The sequence below is a fragment of the Cavia porcellus genome, unplaced genomic scaffold (assembly GCF_034190915.1).
Source record: "Cavia porcellus strain 051 isolate PalLab524CR breed Dunkin Hartley unplaced genomic scaffold, mCavPor4.1 scaffold_4, whole genome shotgun sequence".
Classification (NCBI taxonomy): Eukaryota; Metazoa; Chordata; class Mammalia; order Rodentia; family Caviidae; genus Cavia; species Cavia porcellus.
The window spans coordinates 120,944,869-120,966,007 of record NW_026947487.1 but is presented as its reverse complement, the minus strand read 5'-3'; the positions used below and the strand labels follow the sequence as shown (position 1 = coordinate 120,966,007).

The 21,139-nt window shown below is 49.7% G+C and overlaps 2 protein-coding genes across 12 annotated transcripts in view; both read right to left on the bottom strand.

The window, feature by feature from the left end:
• The window catches only part of Tcf25 (transcription factor 25), a 29,011-nt gene extending 24,396 nt beyond the window's left edge, over positions 1 to 4,615 (bottom strand). The window contains exon 1 of one of the 3 annotated variants that reach the window (XM_063247886.1): positions 4,330 to 4,615. In XM_063247886.1, coding sequence (XP_063103956.1) covers positions 4,330 to 4,521 — 192 coding nt within the window. In that variant the 5' untranslated portion in view covers positions 4,522 to 4,615. The remainder of the gene's footprint in view (positions 1 to 4,329) is intronic. The other 2 variants (XM_063247885.1, XM_003461196.5) reach the window with 2 other exon arrangements.
• Positions 4,616 to 8,089: 3,474 nt separating this feature from the next.
• Spire2 (spire type actin nucleation factor 2) overlaps positions 8,090 to 21,139 on the bottom strand; it is a 30,178-nt gene continuing 17,128 nt past the window's right edge. For 6 of the 9 annotated variants that reach the window (XM_003461208.5, XM_063247883.1, XM_013149591.3 and 3 more), the window contains 12 exons: positions 18,639 to 18,719; positions 18,383 to 18,547; positions 17,498 to 17,584; positions 17,070 to 17,193; positions 16,375 to 16,544; positions 15,472 to 15,661; positions 14,472 to 14,587; positions 12,596 to 12,730; positions 12,430 to 12,497; positions 9,677 to 9,704; positions 8,660 to 8,775; positions 8,090 to 8,389 (listed from right to left, as the gene is read on the bottom strand). In XM_003461208.5, the coding sequence (XP_003461256.2) occupies positions 8,167 to 8,389; positions 8,660 to 8,775; positions 9,677 to 9,704; positions 12,430 to 12,497; positions 12,596 to 12,730; positions 14,472 to 14,587; positions 15,472 to 15,661; positions 16,375 to 16,544; positions 17,070 to 17,193; positions 17,498 to 17,584; positions 18,383 to 18,547; positions 18,639 to 18,719 (1,503 nt within the window). In that variant the 3' untranslated portion in view covers positions 8,090 to 8,166. Of the gene's footprint in view, positions 8,390 to 8,659; positions 8,776 to 9,676; positions 9,705 to 9,808; positions 11,697 to 12,429; positions 12,498 to 12,595; positions 12,731 to 14,471; positions 14,588 to 15,471; positions 15,662 to 16,374; positions 16,545 to 17,069; positions 17,194 to 17,497; positions 17,585 to 18,382; positions 18,548 to 18,638; positions 18,720 to 21,139 lie in introns of those variants that run through there. The other 3 variants (XM_004999427.4, XM_063247884.1, XM_004999429.4) reach the window with 3 other exon arrangements.

Below are 21,139 nucleotides of genomic sequence, written 5' to 3'. Positions count from 1 at the left end.
GAGGAGTCCTAAGCAAGGGGAGACATACCCTGCCGCCCCAGGAACAATCTAAGCTAAGAGAAACCAACTGGAAACGCATCCCGGTGCTCTAACAGGAACAGATAAAATCTCAACGCGGAAGCTGGATCCCGTGCCACTGGAAGCCACACGTTGAATTTCCTGCTACCGCTGCTGGGTCCAAATCCACACGGCAGAGAGAGCCATGGGGGGAAATAATTCAAGCTTTGAAAGATAATAACCTCCAGCCAAGATTGATATATCCTGCACAACTGTCCCTAGAAATTGATGGAAAAACAAGGTGCTTCCAGGATAAAGAGGAACTAGGGGAATTTGCAACCACCAATTCAACTCTACAGAGAATACTGCAAGATATTCTAAAAAAGGAAAATACCAAGATTCCAGAAACAGTGGCAGAGAGGCCACAACGAATGGAGCAGAAAGCAAAATGAAGAAGACAAACTGACAACGAACGACAGAAAAAGATCTCAACAGAAATGAGGCAGAGAAGATTGGATAGTAGGAACAGCTATTTTGGAGAAAACAAGACATCATAATAGCTAGTGCTGATTTAGTATCATCTTGTTTTGAAGTCCCATTAAGCTTTTATTCTTCTGTCTCCATCGATCTTAACAGGTTGTATCTTATTGGATTTTATTATATGTGATAGTATAAGCAAAAACTTTTATAGACAAGGAGATTATAAAGAAACCATTGTTCATTTTCTGATAGTTGGTTCTAAATACCCTGCAATACTGTCATTCTCTTGAATGGTTTTGCACTGTCTTGATATGTTTGGTGCTATAGTATACGAAGTTATACTCAAAGATTTCACTATGGTAACTACTTTTATGTCAGGATATCTTGTGGTGAAACATTATTTTGCTCCAATGGTTATGCTTTGACTTGCGCTGTTTTGTTATGCCCTCTTTTATCTCAATCTCGTTTTAATTGTTTACTTTTTTATCTTTTTAATTAAGGAAAAAATAAACGAAAAATAGCAGGATACATTATAATAACCTACTTTGATTTCCTTTTTTTTTTTATTGGTACCGGGGATCGAACTCACGACTGCCTGCTTGCAATACAGGCGCTTATGCCACTGAGCTAAATCCCCAGCCCCTACTTTGATTTCCTATTAACTTGATTTGAAACCCTGTATTGCCTTCACCATCTTGTTTTGACTGATTTTCCCCTATTCTGCTTTGCTTGATAGTACCAAGTTCGAAAGTATAGGCAACAACTGTGAAGACAATAAGATTCATTATGACACCCATTCTGGTTGACTATTATCTTCTTTTAAAGCCCTGTAATGTCTCCAATGTTTTGGTTTTATTCTTTACTGTTTTGCTCAATTTTGTTATAACTGATGATATAGGCAATTCTTTTTAAGATAGCAAAAGGCATTATGGTAACCATTGTTGACCACCTTGTATTTTGTTTTTACATTATCTATTATGTCCGTCCTTTTGATTTGACTGACTCTGTTCTGTTATGTCACATTCAGTTTTACTCTCTTCAAAAAAAAAAAAGTAATAAGAACTGTGGGAGTAAAAAACCCAAAATGTGTAATTGTCATTGTACAAAAGAAAGGAAAAGAAAGTGCTCTAAAGGATATAACTGCATATATATTTAAGTGTATAGGATAGATAACCATATTACTGAGTTTTGTTGGATCATTGAACAAAACTGTTTGCAGTCTCACTGTTTGAGAGTCCACTTTGTATGCTTTGCTTTTGTGGCTTGAACAACTATTTCTAAGATAACGATATGTAATCTATTAACTAGTGATTTCCTACTGTTTATTCTTTCTGAAATTCTGTATGACTTGTACCCTTTTTCTGTTTGTTTTTTTTTTCTTTTTCTCCTTAAATAAAATTAAAAAAAAAAAAACAAAAAAAAAACTAAGTTATTTAAAGAATATTTGGTTGTAACTGCCAGGAAAAAGGAAAGAGACTGGAATAAAAGCAACAGGAGTAGGGGCTGGGGATTTAGCTCAGCGGCATAAGCGCCTGCCTTGCAAGCAGGCAGTCGTGAGTTCGATCCCTGGTACCGATAAAAAGAAAAAAGAAAAAAGAAAAACAGGAGTGTGGAACAACTGTAGTTTTATGAGTTGAGTATATGAGTTCAAGGCCAGCCTGAAATACATAGCAAGACCCTGTCTCAAAACAAAAAACAAATGAGGTGAGTGGGCCCTGTGTCCACCATTGAGACAAAGAGGTAGGCAGGGGATAGTAGAGGAGTCAGGACAGATGGAGCAGAGAGGGAAAGCTTAGAAAGATAAAAGGGGGAAAAACATATGGGAAGACTGGGTAAACTTGGGCTACTTAGGGATTGTCAGCAAGAGGGCTGTGACCAGCATGTGTTCAGAGAAGAATGTAGAGGAATGCACAGGGACAGACCCCAAGAACATGGTTACACTCTCTATGCACTTGGAGCCACACAGAACTTCCCCATGGTATACACTCAGATTTCATAAAACCAGAGATACCTTCCAAGTGTCTGGCCTTGGCTACAGGAAGAAAGGAAAGACCTTTAACAGAAACAAGGAAGGCTTTCAGCAGCAGCTCTGGGTAGACACAATAAGGTCAATCAGTGTCTGGACACATGGAGATACCTCAGGCAGGACTAATCTTGAGCTGACCCATGAATACAGGTGGTACCAGGAAAAAGGCTAGAGTTGGTAATAATAATATCCTATCAGAATGCAGGCAGGTGAGGTTACAGCCCAGCAGCAGAACATGCTTAGCATGTACAACACCCTGAGTTCAATTCCTAGTAGAAAGAAAAGAAAAAGTAAAAGTATTAGAGAAACATGGACTCACCGAGTGTTGATAATTGTAGGAACTCAGTGTTCATCACATAAGGGTTACTTGTACCACCCTATTTTTGTATATTTTTGAAAACTTTCATAATGAAAGTTAAAAAGAAAGAAATGAGATAGGAAATAGGAGTTGGCTTTCAGGCCAACAGTCAGATGGCTGGAGGCATGCTTTAAATTCAAGAAGGAATTTTAGTCCTATCTTCAGGGTTGAGACCTGTCTCTTACCTCAAGTGGAAAGGTCAATAGTCTACACTAAATTGTCTTATGATGTTCCCACTCGCCAATGTCTTTAGACCACTTAACTTGACAACCTGACATAAAGCTGTGGCAAATGGAATACTGGGTGACAGTTTACAAAGGATGTTAGCTTCTCCAATTTCCACACCCATAAGTATTTGTTCTTTAATTCAACGGACGACTGCAGAAGCCTTACTATGTGCAGCACTGACTGGGGATACAAGGTGAGCAGAACAAATGTGCTACCTATCATACAGGGTGTTAGGAGAAGCTAAAGTCAGATAATCTGCACGTAAACCTATAGATGGTGGCCAGTGCTAACGAGAAAGCATCAGGGCATCTGAGGCGTTTCACATTTAACGAGTTATTTCTTTATGTCAGACACTTGCCGTGAGTGATGAACATACCAGCATGTTCTGGGCAGCAAGAAGTGTTGTGAGGCCTCGAAGTGCTAGACTTGGGAAACGGCTCATTCAGGGAATCAAAGAAAGACCCCTAAGTCCTGGAGATGCCGGGCCCCATCTCTCCACCGCCGCCCAGCTCGTTAACCACACTCCAGTCACCGCCATTCCCTTCCCTTAGACATCCTGCCCTCCTTGCTGCAGTGCAGTCCCTCCATCCAGCCGCAGAACTACAAAGCCCTCCGCGCTCGCTTCTCTATGCTTTTTAGTCCCGCCTCCCCACTGCAGCCCCGCCCAGGATAACGGCTCCACCCTCCCCCTGCAGGAAAGGCTCCCTAGGAAAGGAAAAGAAAAGGCTTCCTAGCCTAGTCTCTTGACAGCGCGCTACCCACCCTCAAATACCAAACCCACACCTCCACTGACACTACGCTCTGGATGTCGCAGTCCCAGCCTTCGGGCTCCAGCAGTCTCACCACCCAGCCGGCTGACCGCTCCCGCACTCGCGCCCTCGCCTCGTCCGGGCCATGGCCCTCCCCACTTCAGGCCAAGCCCCTCACGAGGGCCTAGGACAGAGTCCCGCTCGCTCAGCCCGCGGCCCCGCCCCGGCTCCGCGAACAGTCGCAAAACCCGGCCGGTTGACAGGGTATGGACTCAGGCCTTAGCCCCATCCAAGACACCAGGGCCCCACCCACACCGCTAAATCCCGCCCCGGACGTCACGGCCCCGCCCCGCTGCCCGCAGTCCATCATCCCCCCCCAACATCACGACCCCGCCCACTTCGCAGTCCAGACAAACTTCACGCCCACCCGGCCCTCCACGGTCGTCACGGCTCCGGTACGCCCCTCCCCCTCAGGTTAAGCCGCTCCTCACCAGCTCGAACCGGTTGTTGACTTGGACGCCCTCCTTCCCTGTCCCTCCGGGGAGCCGGACCCCCGGGCCCCGCTTTGGTCCTTCTTCTTCCGCGTCATCGTCATCACGGAGGACAAACTGCAGGGCGCTGGGCCCGAGGGGCTCCTGGCCACGCTGTTCCCCCCTCAATCTCCGGAGGGCCCGGCGCGACATAGGACCCTACGCCTTACGTCTTGAGGGAGAAGGAAGAGCAGCAGTCTAGCTGCTGGCGCGCCTGCGCACTGACGACGCACTAGCAGAGGCTGGCGTGTCGCGTCTGCGTGCTGCGGCTCTCCGGAACTTCCTGTCCGTCACCTGTGGCGTCAAAGAAAGTCCTGGAGCCTCCCGCGAGAGTTGAGCGTCCCCGGCTGACTGCCCTGAAGTGTTTTTCCGGGGTTCTCGGCTCGTAAGCGGGGGGCACAGATGACCATCTGTGACAAGGGTGGCGGGTGGAGAGGCTTAGAGCCAGTCATACGCATACGTTAGCCCCTGGTTCGCAGAGTGCTTCCTAGGGCATAGGAAGGATGCGGAGGACGCAGGGACAGTTTTCGTCTTTGTATAAACAAACACATCTAGCTGGCGTGGTGGCGCACGTCTATAATCCCAGCACTTGGGAGACTGAGGCGGGAGGACCAAGGCACCCTGGACTTCATAGCGACAACCTACCTCTAAAATAAATAAATACATAAAAGCAGAAATGGGGCTGGGGATTTAGCTCAGCGGCATAAGCACCTGCCTTGCAAGCAGGCAGTCGTGAGTTCGATCCCCTGTACGGATTTTTAAAAAAGTTAAAAAAAAAAAAATAAAGCCAGAAACACATGTCCCTAAATCAAGGACCTTCTCCAAATTGCAGGCAGCTGTGCACCCCTCCTCCCCAAGATAAATGGGTCCGAATCTCAGTTTCTAGGAGTTGCAATTCTCTTGAACATATAGGTGTGGGAATTGGTATCCTAAGGTAGAAGTTTGCCACTCTTACTGTGCACTATCTTCTAGAGAAAATTTTACAATAAAGACATTAAATATCCTCCCCCAACTGAGTTGGAGTTCAACTGTTTTGAAAACACATTCCAGGGGCAGTCAGGATTGAGAATTGCAAGAGCAAAATGAACTGGTGTAGGGGTGAGAAGCAGCCTAGCACATGGAATGGCCTACTATGGGGCTAAGCCAGGCCCTGAGACTCAAAAGGACCTGGGTTGCAGTTAGGTTTGAGTCCAGACTGCAGGTGAGGTCCATTGCTGGCCACGCCTGAGATGGGGAGCAGGACAAGGTTGGGTCACAGGATGTCTCCTCACTGATCCTCGCTGCTCTTGTCCCTGGGTTGTACTTTCTCCTGTTTTCCCCAGGAGTGTGGGCTCCACTGAGGCTGGGATGGTGTCAGTGTTGTTCCTCAAGGAATGGTGTGCACTGCTGACCAGAATCATGTGCTCCATGGGGGCCTCACTCTAGTCACACTCAGCACCCACTCTTGTCTGGCCTGTTAAGAAGGCTAGTTGTTGGTTTCTATGTCTGTGTCCCCCTTGAGAGTTGCCTGACCAGTCTACACAAGCCTGTGTTCCCAGGCTTATGGATGGAATCCAAGAAAGTCCTTAATTTAAGGCCTCTTGCCTGGAAATCTTCCCTTCCCCAATAGGTGGTACACACTATGAGGGACACACAAACAGGCAATTGTATGCAAGTTTCTCCCTGGCTGTTGCAGCCTGAGGCGTCAACAAGGAAAGCTGTGTTTGTCCAGATGAGGCCAAGAGCTGTTTCAGTAGTCAGTTCTGCAGCTTGTCTGTACAGCTTGGGGAAAGAGGTGAGGCTGGCACCCCTCAGAGCCCAGAGATATGGAAGAGACAGTTCTTGACTTGTCCTTGGAGTTTGCCCACCAAGCAGTCTCAGCAAGAAGCTAAATAGAAGGCTCATTGCCCCCAGGATATGTTTCCACTGCTGTAAGCACTGACTTCCTATTGTCTAGGGGTTCAGACCTGGTTCTCCCTACTTCGGAACTGTGAGGTGGGCAAGTTGCCCAGTGCCAACTTCTGCTCTGTAAGCTCAGGGAGATAATAGCAATGATGTTTGACATCCAGTGGTGTCTGCTGATGTTTCTACACAGATGAAAACTTTTATTGCGAATGTGTGACAATTCCCAATCATTCCATCCCCCTTATTTTTGGTGTGGTACTTGAGATTAAATCTAGGGCCTCCACTTTGTGCTATTTCCCTAGCCTTTTTTTTTTTTTTTTAAGTTTTTGGTACAGGGTCTCATTAAGTCACTGAGTTCTCCAGGCAGGTATTCAATGTGATTCTCTTGCCTCAGTCTCCCAGACTGCTATCTTTGCACCTCCACACTTGGTTCTCTTTTAAACAGAATAAAAACACAAGAATAAACAGTCTATATTCAAATAAACAGTGGGAGCTGGGTACTTTTATTAGCTGCTCTGATTTTGTGTGTTCGAGTTTCTTGGACTGCAGCTGCTGAGGGTATTCTTTCCCATAGGCCCAACTTAGAATCCTTGTCCTTTGGGGGTCTCCTCCAGCCCTGATGGGCTGAGCAGTCTGGAGTTGACTTCCTGGAATGCACTGCCACATTCCTTCACATACTTGGCCTTAGTTTCCTCATCTGCTAGGAGTGATGCAGAACCGTTCTTTGTGGTGCATGTGAGCTGCAAGGTGCTCAGTGCTAGGGTACTCTCAGCCTGCACCCTTCTGGAACACTAGCTGGGTCCTCTTCCTGAAGAACAGGACTAGGGGGCTGAGAAACCAGACCAAAGGGGACCCAGGCCAGCAAGTACAGCCAGCAGCTGGATCCAGCCCTGACCATGATGACGGGGGCTATGGAGTGGGCAGAGAAGCTGCCCCAAGCATCAGGTTGTGTGTGTGTGTGTGGTGCTGGAGACTTAACTCAGGATCTCTTGTGTGCTAAGCAAATGCTTCATTCCCCAATCCTTGTTCTTAGTTTTACTTTGAAACAAGATCTTAGTAAGTGGCTCAGACAGGCTTCAAATTTGCCATCCTCCTGCCTCAGCCTGCCAAGGAGCCTAACTAGGACTTTGTGGACAGGCATTGGATGCCATGTTCTGTGATGGGCACCCTGACAGCAGTGTTGAAGACTTTTCTGTCCCTGAGGGCAGGCAGCCCCTCAGAGCTGAGCTTCACCTTCACAGAATTTGGGATCCTCCTGCCTCAGCTTCCCACCACAGCTTTGTCCCCAGATGGTCACCATAAGATCGTCTTTATTAGGGTCACATGGCCATGGGCATGACTTTCCAGAGCTGTGCCAGGACCATCTAGTATCCCCAGGCCCCTGGCCTGCAGTGAGGAGCATAGCACCAGTGCATTAGAGGTCCTGGAGGGGTAGGGTGGTAGCGATGTGCTGGCAGAGTCCAAGCGTGGCCTCAGCCTTCATAATGGAGATGTGGGGTGCCTGGCACACCTCCCAGAGGGTCCCTCCCACCCACCTGGAAGCTTCCAGGTGCCTTAGGCCCCCATCAGGAGGCAGAAGCAGGCAGGTTCCCCAACCCAACCTAGATTCCTACCCAGGAAGGGGAAGTGGGCGTATGGTACGACCTGTACCGGTAAGAACTGAGGCAGGGTGTCCTGGAGATTCAGGGTCTGGAATTCCCTGCCCTCCCTTTTCAAGAAAAGGAACACCCTCCATCCCCACCCTCAGGAGTCTTAAATGGGAACAGCCTCCCAGGGGAGGGCCCTGCAGTGGACCTGCTCCCAAATGAGCAGAGGGTAAGAAAACATTATAAATATATAGGCTATATGCATATATTATAGAAAGGCATCTATGTATATATGTACATGCGCAGGCCTGGCCGCCCTGGGCCATTGTCACTGGAAGTCTAGGGTCTGGGTGTCTGGGAGGTAAAGGGACTGGGTCTGACGGCTGCGGCGTGGTGTGGCGTTGAGGGCGTCCACACTCCTTCGGCTGGAGCGGACAACGTCAGCCACGAAGCTGGTGCAGTCGCTGCAGACGTCCTTCAGGACACAGCCATGTGCGTAGATGTGCGGGAACTCTTCCTCCACGCTCCGCCACCGTGGCCCTTGCAGGGACCTGGGGCAGGGGCCAGGAGAGGACCATCAGACTGAGACGCCGCCAGTCCTGTCCTCCCAAATCACAAACGGCCCAGAGTCCTCAGGCCCACAACCGCCCCTCCCCTCACCCTCCACGCATGGGATTTAGAGAAGGAACTCACTAGGCTACTTCCCGGGGCAGGATGAATCACTCCCCTGCCCGCCCTCTCAGGAAGGGGCCTGGCCCCAGCTGCCGGTTTCCTACAAGCCCCAAATGCCTGGACCCCCTCAACAAGGCAAAGCAACACACTGGAAGACCTCTCTCCTCTGCGCAGGCGCGGCCTTGGCCGTGGGTGTCCTCTGAGGACTCTCAAAGCCCAGAGAGTAGACGGGGATGTGTGCACACTTCTTAGAAGGCATCTTCATCTGCAATACAGAGGGAGGTATGGACCAGGTACAAACCCTTGGGAGCCCCACATTCCTGAGGACCCGTGCTCCCACCTTCTCACACCACTGCTGTTTCTGCTCATGTAAGTGACGATTTTTAGAGGCAGAAACAGTGCCTTTTTATACCATAAAGGGCTTGGCATTGTGCCCTGCACACAATCAGCATATGACACTGATGACAGAAGAGTTTCTGTATTGTCGGGGTAGATTATAAAGAAGCCCCAGCTAAAAACATTTTTAAAGCTGGGCGTAGTGATGCACACCTGTAATCCCAGCACTCAGGAGGCTGAGGCAGGAGGATCCCTGTGAGTTCAAGGCCGGTTTGCGCTCCATAGTGAGTTCAAGGCCAGCCTGAACTACACATCAAGACCTGTCTCAAAAACAAAACAAAACAAAAAAAAAAAAAACACAAAACAAGAAACAAAAAACAAAAAACAAACGAGCAACAACAACAAAAACCACTCCATTTTTAAAAAGTAGACCAGCTAGGGCTTTGGATATACTGTGGCACAGTGCCTGCCTGGCAAGTGCAAGGTCCTGAGTTAAGATTTCCGGTACAAAAAAGAAAAGAAAAGAGATTAACCAAGAGACCCTTATAAATTTCACAGTCAACTGAGCATGGTGGCACACATCTGTAATTCCAGCACTTGGGAGGCTGAGGCAGGAGGATCACTGTGAGTTCAAGGCCAGCCTACATCACTTAGTGAGACCCTGTCTCAAAAAAATAATAAAACAAAACAAAACACTTCACAGTCTTGGTAAGTTTAAGAAAGGGTTCCGGAGAAGGATATGGGGTGAGATGGGATTGTGCGGTATATGCACTGGGAAACAGCAGAATGCCTGTCTCAGCTCACAGACTTAAAGCCCCACGCGAGCTCACCTTTATGCTACAGGAAGTGCAGACAGCTCTGGAAAGAAAGGAGGTGGCATGAGTGGGCAAGAGGAGGAAGAGGTAGCCTCTGTCCTCTGTCCACCTGCCCCAGGTGCTGGGCACACCCATCCGCCAACTCTCTTCCTTCAGGACTTGATTCTACTGCAGATTCTTTTGTGTTGGCTTCAATCCAATACACCTCTGTCTCTCAGCTTCCCCCTGAAAGTTTGGCCTGGATCGCCAGATACCTCTTACTACAGAAGCAGAAAGCTCTTGAGACAGTGCTCCATTCTAAGCGTTGATGAACATTTATTATTCCTGCACTCAATTTCAAAAGTAAATGCTTTCCTGTAAAACTTCAAATGTTATGTTAGTTACGATTTAGACAGCCAACTACAGGGATGATCTCTGTTGGCAATACAGCCTCTACTCTCCAGACAAGTTTAAGCATATATTAACAAAACATGCATAATATTTTACAAGTGAAATGAGACACCTTTCAAACTACTTTTTTTTTTTTTTTTTTTTTTTTTTTTTTTTTTGTCTTTTTCCCTTTTCCCCTTTTTATCGGTACCGGGGATCGAACTCACGACTGCCTGCTTGCAAGGCAGGCGCTTATGCCGCTGAGCTAAATCCCCAGCCCCTCAAACTACTTTTTATTTTATATTATTTTGGATTTGTTTTTTTGAGACAGATATCTCTCATGTACTTCAGCCTGGCCTTGAACTCACTATGTAGCCCAGGTTGGCCTTGAAATTATTGAAATCCTCCTGCCTTAGCCTCCCAAATGCTGGGATTACAGGCATGGGCCACCACACCTAGCAGTTTTATCTACTGAGATAAATCGTGAAGTAACTAGTTGAGGATTTATTTTTCCTTGCAGCAGACACACATACAAATTGGAACAGGCTGGTGTGTTGGGTCTTGCTTTGATGACTCATCAGTCTCCCTTGGATTGATGCTCAGTCTGGGACTACTTAGAATTGGAGTTGAGGGGCCTGGGGGTTTAGCTCAGTGGCATAAGCACCTGCCTTGAAAGCAGGCAGTCGTGAGTTCGATCCCCGTTACTGATAAAATGAAAAAGACAAAAAAAAAAAAAAAATTGGAGTTGATTCTGCCCCAGGGAGGCAGGACCTTCCTGTGTGTCCTACTGGTGCCCTGTGAATTATGACATTTTGGTTATGTCTAATAGAAACAAACCCTAGGTACAAGCACTGTTTCTTTAAGTCTTTTGGACGGGATAAGAAAACTTTTTCTGTGAGGGCAAGAGAGTAAACATTATAGGTAAATCTAAAAGTATAACAAGTAAGTGAACGGATAGGATTGTGTTCCAGTGACATTTTATTTACAAAACTGGCAATGGCACCTGTAATCCCAGCACTCAGGAGGCGAGGCATGAGATCACTGTGAGTTTGAGGCCAACCTAGGCTACATAGTGAGTTTAAAGCCAGCCTGAACTGCATAGCAAGACTGTGTCAAAAAGAAAACCAAACAAACACCCAAACAAACAACAACAAAAAACAGGCAGTGAGCCAATGTGTCTATGGGCAGTAGCTTGTCAACCACTAACTTCCTTTCATTAAGCTGCACAGTGGTCCGATGGCTTCTCTGAGGCCAGTCACTGAGGCCCTCTGTGCCTGTCTCCCCTGGAACTTTCCCAGAGACTCCCAGTACTCTGGCCTCTTGCGCACGTGTCCTGGACACTCTTGGTCTGCTTCCTAGCGCTGCTGATGGCCAATGTCTTGAAAACCATTGTTTCGTATCTTTTGGTTTTGGAGATTTGGCTATTTCAGCTGCAGGTTCCTGTTTACTCCATCTTGACTGAAAATGGGAGTTCCTTAGCTATTTAAATTAATTTAAGTAACACCTAAAATTTTAGTTCTAAATACTCATTTTGGCTGGTACCATCGTCTTCTAGGAATTTGTCAGAATGGCTACCACCAAGGGGAAGTTGGAGGCACCTGACATAGGCCCTCCAGGCATCTCAGAAAACATCCTCCTCCATGCAGATCTCCAAGAAAAATGGCACCTGAGAATCAAAGGAGTGAGAAGAAGCAACACTCTCTGCATGCCACCCTGGCAAAGCTGGAGGAGTCAACAGTGTCATTCAGCACTGTCACATTGCTGTCAGCAAATGGGATAAGAGTGAGGCTCCCCAAGAGAATCCATCAAGCTCAGGGGTCAAAGTGGTGTCCAGAACAATGAACAGAAAAAGGGAGCCAAAGAAAAAGGTCCTGGCTTCAATGAAGCCCTGGCCTGCTCCACCCAGAGAACCACACTTTATGAGGACATTGTGTGGTATATGTATATGTTTTGTTATTGTTATTTGTAGTGCTATGTATCAAATGCAGAGCTTAATACATGCTAGCCAAGTGTTTTGCCACTCAGCTACATCCCAAGTCCCTGCGAAAACTACTTGAAAGGAGGTTTCAAGTTCATATCCTTTAATCCCAGCTATTCAGGAGGCTGAGACAGGAAGATCACAAATTGGAAGCCAGCCTGAGCAATGTAGTGCTCAGTGAGACCCCATCTTAAAAGAAAGGGAAAAGGAGCCCAATGCTGCTAAATGTATGACATAATAGGTATAAAATAAGAGACCTTTGGACTGAAAAAGAATTCCACTCCCCACCATACTGAAAGACTCAACATTCACAGCTGTGGTGGTGTGTGCTAAACATCCCTACAATCACAGGGTCTGATACAGCTCCCCACCTCTTCTTACCCCTGCTCACTTGTGGCCACAGTGCCCTTGTGAGGCTCACCTCTTGCAGAAGAGACAGGTGGGTGGCCAGGAGAACAGTGAGAACCGGGCCCGGCAGCAGCAGCAAACCTAGAAGAAAAGACCTGGCTAGAGTGCAGCCTGCTCATAGCCTCGAGTGCAGCTGGCCCTGGCAGCACCCCCAACCCCACCCTGTCCAGGAGCCTCACCTTCCCCCGCTTCAAGCTGCTGAAGAGCTCCTTGTCCTGGACAAACTTTTCCATCTCAGCCTTCACCAGCACGCGGCGCACGTCCACCACCTCCTCCACTGTCAGGGCCAGGCTCTCCACTGGATGGCTAAACTCCTAGGGTGGGGCAGGGTCAGACGGTTGCCTAGCAAGCTCCCCTTCTTCCCAAGAGACCCCAGCCCAGACAGACACCTGGCAACTCCCTGGAATGCAGGCATCATTTTGCCACTTTCTGAGGAGGGTTCCCCATTCCTACAGCCCCACATCCTATCCTAGCCCTGCCAGCCTCCTCCCCTGAACTCCCTTTTCCCATCCCTACCTGCAACACATACCATGGCTGATCAGAGCTGAACAGAGTCCATCTCTAGTCTTCACTCCCCTTGGAAACCTTAAGCCCTGAGCTCCCCTGCCTCATTGCAGACCTGGCCCCAGGGACCGATTCTACATGGGATGCCTCACACCCAGAGCTCTGGGACCTGCCTAGCCTCCTGTTGAGTGATCTTGGTTTTATCTCCCAGGGCTGGCACAGAGCTTGGAGCAGGCTCTTCCTAATTCTTTTTCTCTCTTCTGTGTTTGAGCTCTACTGAGGCAACACACAAAAATCTTTAACATACTGCTCTCTGGTACAGGGCAAGCAGGTGCCTAGGCAGGATAAGGCTGTGGGAATTTCTGGTGTTGGTGGCCAAACTTGTCAGAAAGCATTTCCAAGATGTCTAAACTGAAAAATCACTCAGGGGACTTGCAGACTTTAAAACCTGTTACCATTTCCTCAGGTGGTAGCTGCTCGACATCCCCTCCCTTGTGAGAGTGGGCTGGACTTGGTGACACAACAGTGACATGTGTCCACCTGGGACTTGGTCACAGAATAGCACAGAATAGCACTTTTCCTCTCAGTGACATCAGCTACCGAGTTAAGGGGTCACTTGAGCAAACCCCACAAAGCCATGTGACAGGGCTGAGCCCTCTGCCACGGCCATGCAGGGCAGCAGCCCCCACTACAGCCTCACAGCTCAGAACGGTTCCTAACTCTCAATAATCATGTACGATATTAAGTGTTACTTTAAGATGCTAAATTAGCTTTAATACAGGCAGAAATAACTAATCCAAAGCTAAAAGAGGCACATATCACCCCTCTGGCTGAGATGAACACCGCGTCATCTTTACACAGAACTTGTGACAGGTTTTTCCCCATGTGCGGGCTAACAAGGCACTGGACAATGCCTCACAGCCTTCTCACGCAAACCCAAAAGTCAATCCTCCTGCTTTCCTCGCAGGAGCCAATGCTCCTCCAATCAGTTGTCAATGCAACATTCCGCCCGCCCCTTTAACTCCACCCCTATCAAATTCAAATAAAGTTCATAATTTTTCCAGAGGCTTCCAAAGGGTGCTTGCATCTCTTTGGCAGCCCTACAGTGTCCTCAATAAAGGCCTTTCTTTCTTTCAGTTTTCTCTCTCACACATCTGAAGACCAAACATTTCGTACTCTTCAAAGCATCTAATGCCATCCTTCTCTGAGCCTCTTATAAAGCCCCAGAGCAATGGTGATACTAACCACCACTGACACTTGCACACTCATGAGTGTTCCTGTCACCTACCTGGTGAGAGCCACACACTTGGACTCCAGTCCCCACCTGAAGGAGGTAGTGGGTGTAGGCTCTCAGTTGCAAGGCAGACATAGCTTGCAGCTAATGGGACCAGCACTCTGGTGACCAAAATTAGGTCTCTGCCCACACTCTCCTGCTGCCCACATTGCTCCAGAGTCACCCTGGGACTTCAGTCCACAGCACCTACAAGGTCTTTCGCAGGCTGAGGCCTTAGGGAGGATCAAAAGGCATTGGAGAGCTCTACTGTCACTCACCAGCCACAGGTGCCTGGTGTCTGGTGCAGAGGTGTCAGGTCTGTCTGCAGAACTCACACTGCTGATTGTGGGGGCACCAGAGTCAGACTGGGCCTGGACACTCACAGGACAGGACCCTAGAGGAAGAGCACAGGCCTGAGGAGCCCAGCAGGAGTGCTAAGAGGAGAGCAGCTCCCAAGGAGAAGGGACAGCGTGTGCTTTAAGGTGGAAGGCATGTCTCTGATGGGACCTGTGTAGTTCACCACCTGTTGTTTTGAGCCCATGTTGGAGGCCTGAGATGAAGCCAGCTGCAAGCATGCCACAGGGCACCTCACAGGACTGCCTTCCTCCTTGGGATACTGTCAGGTAGCAGGAGGAGGGATTTCCATGCCAGGTCTCAAGTCTCTGGGAGACTGCAGATGGGAGGAAGCTGGGCAACAGCGAGATTTAGAGCTGGCCTGGTCTGGGCCATGGTGGTTAGGGAAGGGAAGTTTCTCTGGGCAGCTCATGGGCTGACAGAGACTTATATGCCCTGGGGGTGGGTGCCAGCCTTACATGCAGTCTAGGGGAACTCCCTGCATGGCCGTAGACACTGTGTAGTACTCAGCTCCCTGTTGAGAAAGCAGCAATGGAATGGCCACTGGTGATGGGTCGGGTTCTGGTGTGGACACCCTACTGGTAGGGACTCTAGTTCCCATAGAGAGGAGAGGCCTAGCCAGTGCCTGGCACTTGCTCCCGCCTGCTTCCCAGTGTGGCAACAACAGTGATCCCTGAGTAATGGGAGTGAGGGGTATAAGTTACTCAGAGAACCATTTACAGTGAACATGGGTGCTTATTTAGTAAAAAGGTTCTCCTGTGGGAAGGGCTGCACCTGTCTATGGTAGAGAGGACCATGTATCCTGCCTGCCCAAACCCCTCCCACCCCAGCTGCTGCTGCTGGCCAGGACCCATAACCCCAAAGAGGCCATGGGGCCATGGTAGCATCTGAGGGGAGGGCAGTTGGGGTGCAAGGTGCACTTGCCCTGGTCCCAGGCAGTGGGCCTCCAGGTGTGTGTGCTGCCTGCCCGTGGCTGGGGCAGTCCTGTCCCTTCCCGGTGGGGAACAGCTGGCTGCAGGCCAGAGGCCACCTCACTCCGTAGCTGGGCCAGGTCATGCTCGGAGAAGGAGCGATCCCGTTTCAGTGTCACTTCTCCACACGGAGACTCCTCTTCCTGCAGACAAGTCAGACACAGCCCACCCTAACCATGCTGCCCCTACATCCTGATTTCCTGGACTCAGGCCGCTACTGGGTCTAGAATCCTGGGCTGTCCTCCCACTTTTCTTCTTTTGTTTTTAGTGTTATTGGAGATTGAACCCAGGGCCTTCCCATTGAGCTACATTGCCAGTCATTCTCTTATCTTTTTCTTGAGACAAGGTCTTCGCTAAATTGCTTAGGCTAAGCTTGAACTTGTAGTCTTCTTGCCTAAGCCTAGCAAAGTACTTATATTATAGGTGTCTACCACCATGTCCGGCTCTGCCCTCCCATGCCTGGACAGTTTGTGGCAAATGCCTTAATGCCCAAGCCATCCATGAGGCCTTCCGGAAGGACCAAGGTAGGACAGACCTGGTACAGGAGGAGGCTGAAAGATAGCTGCCACCAAGAGGTGGGGAAGGCAGCACTCAGCAGCCATGGTGGCCAAGGGGCCCCTCTGTGACTACCTTGCCCTCCAGCCAAGGGGTGCTCAGCTGTCTGGCCACAGAATGAGGGATCATGTCTATGTGCAGCTTTCTTTGGCACACCTATGAGAAGAGCTAGCCCCAGGCCATTGGTTGAGTATCCCATGGTCACTTCCAATTGCTGAGAGGGCTTGCCTGGCTCTCTGGCTTTGCCAGTACTTCTTGTCCCACCCCTGCTCTGCCTCCTTAGGGTTTTCATGCCTCTGACCTCAGAGATATTCATCTCCTCCATCTCAGCCAGTGTGGGTGCCTTGAGCAGGACCCGAGGCCGTGGGTGCCGAATGCCACTTCCAATATCCGTGACAGACAGGTTGGTACAGGAAATAGTCATGACATCCCCAGAGCAGGCGTTGAGGATGCAGGGCAGAGAGCCAAAGCCTGCAGTGGACAGAAGAGTGAGCAGGAGCCACAGCTTTACATGCACCATCGTGACAGAAGGGGAAACTGAGGCCAGTCAGCCATTTAACTCCAGCCCGATGGAGGAAACCACCCTACCTCCCAGAGGCAGAGCAGAAGTGGGACTGGAGTTTTTCCTCTATTCTGCAAGGAAGATCAGGTTTTCAACATCTGAATAAATGCTTGGTTTTCCCCACTTAAAAACACTGCTTTATTTTTTCTCTCCTAAATGCTTAGATTTGTCATTTGACTGTGCAAAGTACAAAATAGCAAACTCAGGTCAAAGACTAGAGCACAGGACCCCTTCCTCCTCACCTGTCTCTCACTAAAACTTTACAAGGGTCCTGGTCTAACCCTGCAAAACTACAATGTTCCAGATCACCCATGGCCACAGGAGCTCATGGGGTTGACATCACCCCAGGTCTGGGACCTGGCCAGGGGAAGTACGGGCCCCAGCAGGCCCGCATAGGGGGTTATCTCCCTCCATCATGCCCTTCCCTTGCCTACCTCGAGTTCCCAGGTGCTGGGCCCCCACAGGCCGCAGCCTGCGCTCCTGCTTGATCTCCTCCAGAATCCTTTCATGTAGGGTCCTTTGCTTCTGTGGCAGTGGGCGAAGCCGGCGCTCAGAGACCTGTAAGGAAGTGTGCACCAAGGGGCAGGGGAAAGCAGGCGATGGCAGGGACCTACCTGGAGTCCAGGGCACTCAGTATCATCCCCACCTGCTGGGAGGGGGTGCTGCCCTGGGGTGTAGTGGGCACCTGTGCCAAAACTCTTCCTCCTAGAGAAGACCCCACACACACTACACCAGGCCATGCCATGCCAGAGCCAGGACCAGCCTTCCAGCCTGTGGGCCAGAGAGCCAGGCAGCCTCCTGTGGAAGCAGAGGGCAGCACCAGTCTCCAGGTCCTCTGGAGGTGTATGTGCTGAGCCAATACCTGTTTCAGAGGAGGCCGGGAGCGGATGAAGTCCAGGATGAGCTCGTGTGCATCTTTCTTCACCCTGGGTGGGATGTCCCCATCCACCTAGAGGTAGACCAGAAACAGGGCAGCTAGACTGAGGACCAAGGGTTTCAAGGTCCTGGTCTTCATACCAATCCTCTGTCTCATGGCTCTGAGACAGGTATATAGCAATTAAGATGGATGCAGCATCCCCAAGTCAATCACCCAAGCCTCCTATACCTTAGATTTTTCTAGAAGTGTGGCTGGGAGTGCCCACCTCACAGGGCTGTCATGTCAATGAGGGGGAGTGGCCCACTGAAATGCTAAGAAGCTGGGTCTGGTGGTCTATGTCTGTCATTCCAGCAATCTGAAGGCTAAGGGAGGAGTGAGGCCAACCTAGACTACCTGTGAGTTCAAGGCCAGCCTGAACCATATAACAAGACCCTATCTCAAAAAAAACAAAAAAACAAAAACAAGGGCTGGGGATATAGCTCAGCGGCACAGCACCTGCCTGGCAAGCACAAGGCTATGAGTTCAATTTCTGGTACAATAAAGGTGGGGTCAGGGGGTTAGCTCAGCAGTATAAGTGCCTGCTTGGCAAATGCAAAGTCATGAGTTTGATCCCTGGTACAAAAAAAAAAAAAAAAAAAAAAAAGACAAACAGACATAAAATGCCAAGAGCCAGTACAGGTAAAACATATAAGATGCTGCAGTCTTGTCTGAGTTGTCCCCTCAGGGCCACCCTGGCCTTCCACAACCTTCTCCCTGCCCTTGTCACTGTGCTCCCCATGGGACACAGAGCAGCAGAATCAGGGCTAGCCTGCCTGTCCCTACTCCATGGCCCTTGCCAGCCTCGGTGAAGCAAGAACCATGCAGGCTCACCATAACCTTGCGCAGCTTGTAGTTCCTGGCACGGATATCCTGCATCAGCATCTCAAAGGGCGTGAGCTGGAACTCGGTGGGCAAGGAGTTGAACTCCTGCTCCTGTACCTTCTTAAGTTTCACACCATGGCGAAGCTCTCGCATGAGCTGCACCCACAGCCGGGCCTGGCCCAGAGGAAAAAGAATGGCTGTCAGCCCACAGGTACCAGGCTGCCTAGTACTCAACCTGGGTGTGGGCAAGAGAGATGCATCTCACCCAGTCTGTGTGTCCGAGGTTGTCGAGCTCAGCGAGTGGTTTCTGTGTCTGTGGCTCATCCTCTCCCAGCCTCTGCAGCATCTGGAACCATACAGCTGGTTAGTCTAGTGAGGTGGGAAGGTATGGCCCCTGCCACACGGATGCTGCTCAGCCAGGCACACGGGACATGCAGGTGTCTCGGCCCCAGCATTGAGATTCAGAAAGACACCCAGGGAAACAGAGAGATACCCAGGGAAAGCAGTGTCTCCATTGGAGCCATACAGCATACCTGGTCACCATTCTCTGGTGGCTAGTCTTGGGCAGGGGCCCACTCCCAGGGGCCCATGTCCACCAGGAGGCGCTGTGTCCCCATGGCACATGAAGGCCTAGGAGCACTGCCCACCCCGCCCCCTTGCAGTGTTTTCCTGCAGATCTCAGCTCTCACAGACTTTCCCACCCTCTTCTCATGCCCACTGCGCCTCCACACAGGATCTCAGCCAGGCACAGGGGACCCACATATGCCCTGTGGAGGTCAGGGCCAGCAGTGGTATGTGCCAGGTCTGCAGACATGAGCTACAGGAAAGGTGAGTGGGCATGGTTTACCAGCAAGGCCTAGGAGTCATGGTGACAGGGTCACAGAGTGGGTCCCAGGGACATCAGGCTGACTGCTCTATGTGACATCAGAGAGACACTGGACTTTGTGCCTTAGGTGCCCTAGATCTTGTGGCAGCCCAGAGCCCCTGTTCCTCTAACCCATTCAGCCAAGACATCTGCCCTTCAACACTAGGCCACCCCCACCCCATTAAGACAAAGCCAGGTGCTCTGGCATCATCCCAAAGCCCCTGGCAAACTGCCCTGGTGACCTTGGCAACACAGAGCAGCAGAAGGTGTGGGATTCTAGTAAGAGTCCCTGTGGGCATGAGCCGACTCCTGTGGCAATAGGCACAGGTACCTCCCAGTCTGTCCAAGTCCATATCTAGCCCTATCAGGCCACTTCATTCAAAATGCCCGCTGGGTGAGCATACTTTTCATGCTAACTCCCTGAACATTGGAATCTATGGCTGCAGTGCATCTGAGAACCCCTGCTCATTAAGAGCCTTGTTGTCTGGACTACTAAAGTAAGAGCCCCACTGTCTAGGCAATGATGTGCTCTGCTGAAGGAGGGGGCCCCTTGACCAGATGAGAATGCTGTGTGACCTGGACCTCTGTGTATCTCTGGGCCTTGTGGGATAGGGCATGGGTGAGTCAAGGCCTGTGCTGTCCTGGGTGGGTCTGAGTAGATTTAGGTCTAGGTGTCCTCTACCTGTCAGCATCTGGGACAGTGTGAGTCAGAGTCTGTATGGACTTACACCTCTGTGGTTCTAAGTCTCTGTGACTCAAAGCCTGGTGTCCTTGAGCCTGTGTGGGTTCTGTGGCCAAGAACTGTGTGTTTTTCGGCTGTTGGGTCTACACCTGTTTGGGGTTGGGCCTCCCTACCCTTGGCCTGTGGGGTCCGGCTTGCATGCATTAAAGTCTATGTGAGCAAGGCCTGTATGCGTCCAGGCCTCTGTGCTTCTGGGCCTGTGTGCTCATCAGATAATCTGGGTTAGGTTCTGTGGCCTTGATCCACCCTCAGTGCTTCTAAGCATCTATGAATCTGGTCCTGTTAGGGTCTGAGCCTGTGTGGTTCAGATCCCACATGGGTCTGGTCCTGTCAGAGTCTGGGTATGCTTGGTGTTACAGTTGATACATTATATCAAATTGAGCAGTTTAGAAGGAGCCAGAGTTCTTACTTTGTAAAAAATCCTCATCCTGTGCAAAGGAGGGCAAGATTTTGTGAGTGCTACAATGTAATGGAGAAGAGGCTTGTTTTTCCTCTTTTGCTCTGGCTACTCCCCTGAAGTGTTGCCCCATGCCATGCCACCTTACCTTAGAGCCAGCTGATTATAGACTGAGACCACCACAATTATTGAGATAAATAAACCTTTCCTTCCTTCATTTTGGGTGTCATGTGTTTTGTCCCAGCAACAAAAGTAACCAAGGCAGAATTTGGTAGCAGGAGTGGGGTTGTTGCTGTGACTATATCTGGACTATGTGTTTCAAGAGCTTTTGAGAATGGCTTGTAGGAAGAGTTTGGAAAGGTTCAGAGATATCACCTGAAAGAATAGCCCTGGAACAGCTTTCAGCTGTTTTGTATGGTTTTCTGAACAGAGCTCAGAAAACCAAAAGGCTGATAGAAATTCTGCTGGTAAAGACCAGGCTCAGGAGGTTTCTCCTGGGAAGGACTACAACAGTTGTTGGAGTCCAGATGATGTGTGTGCTGGCCTGGCAGAAAGTCTGTCTGCATTTTGCTCATGTCCAGAGACTTTGTTTGAGACTAAGATTAAGGGCAGTGGACTCCTTAACCTGGAAGATGAAAGTTCAAGGCAGTCAAACATTGAGATGATGGCATGGCTATTGTGGGGGGTTTTAGCCAGATTTATGTTGTGAATCAAGAGCAAAGAGCCCAGCAGAGCAATTTAAATCATGAGTTTGGCCAGACA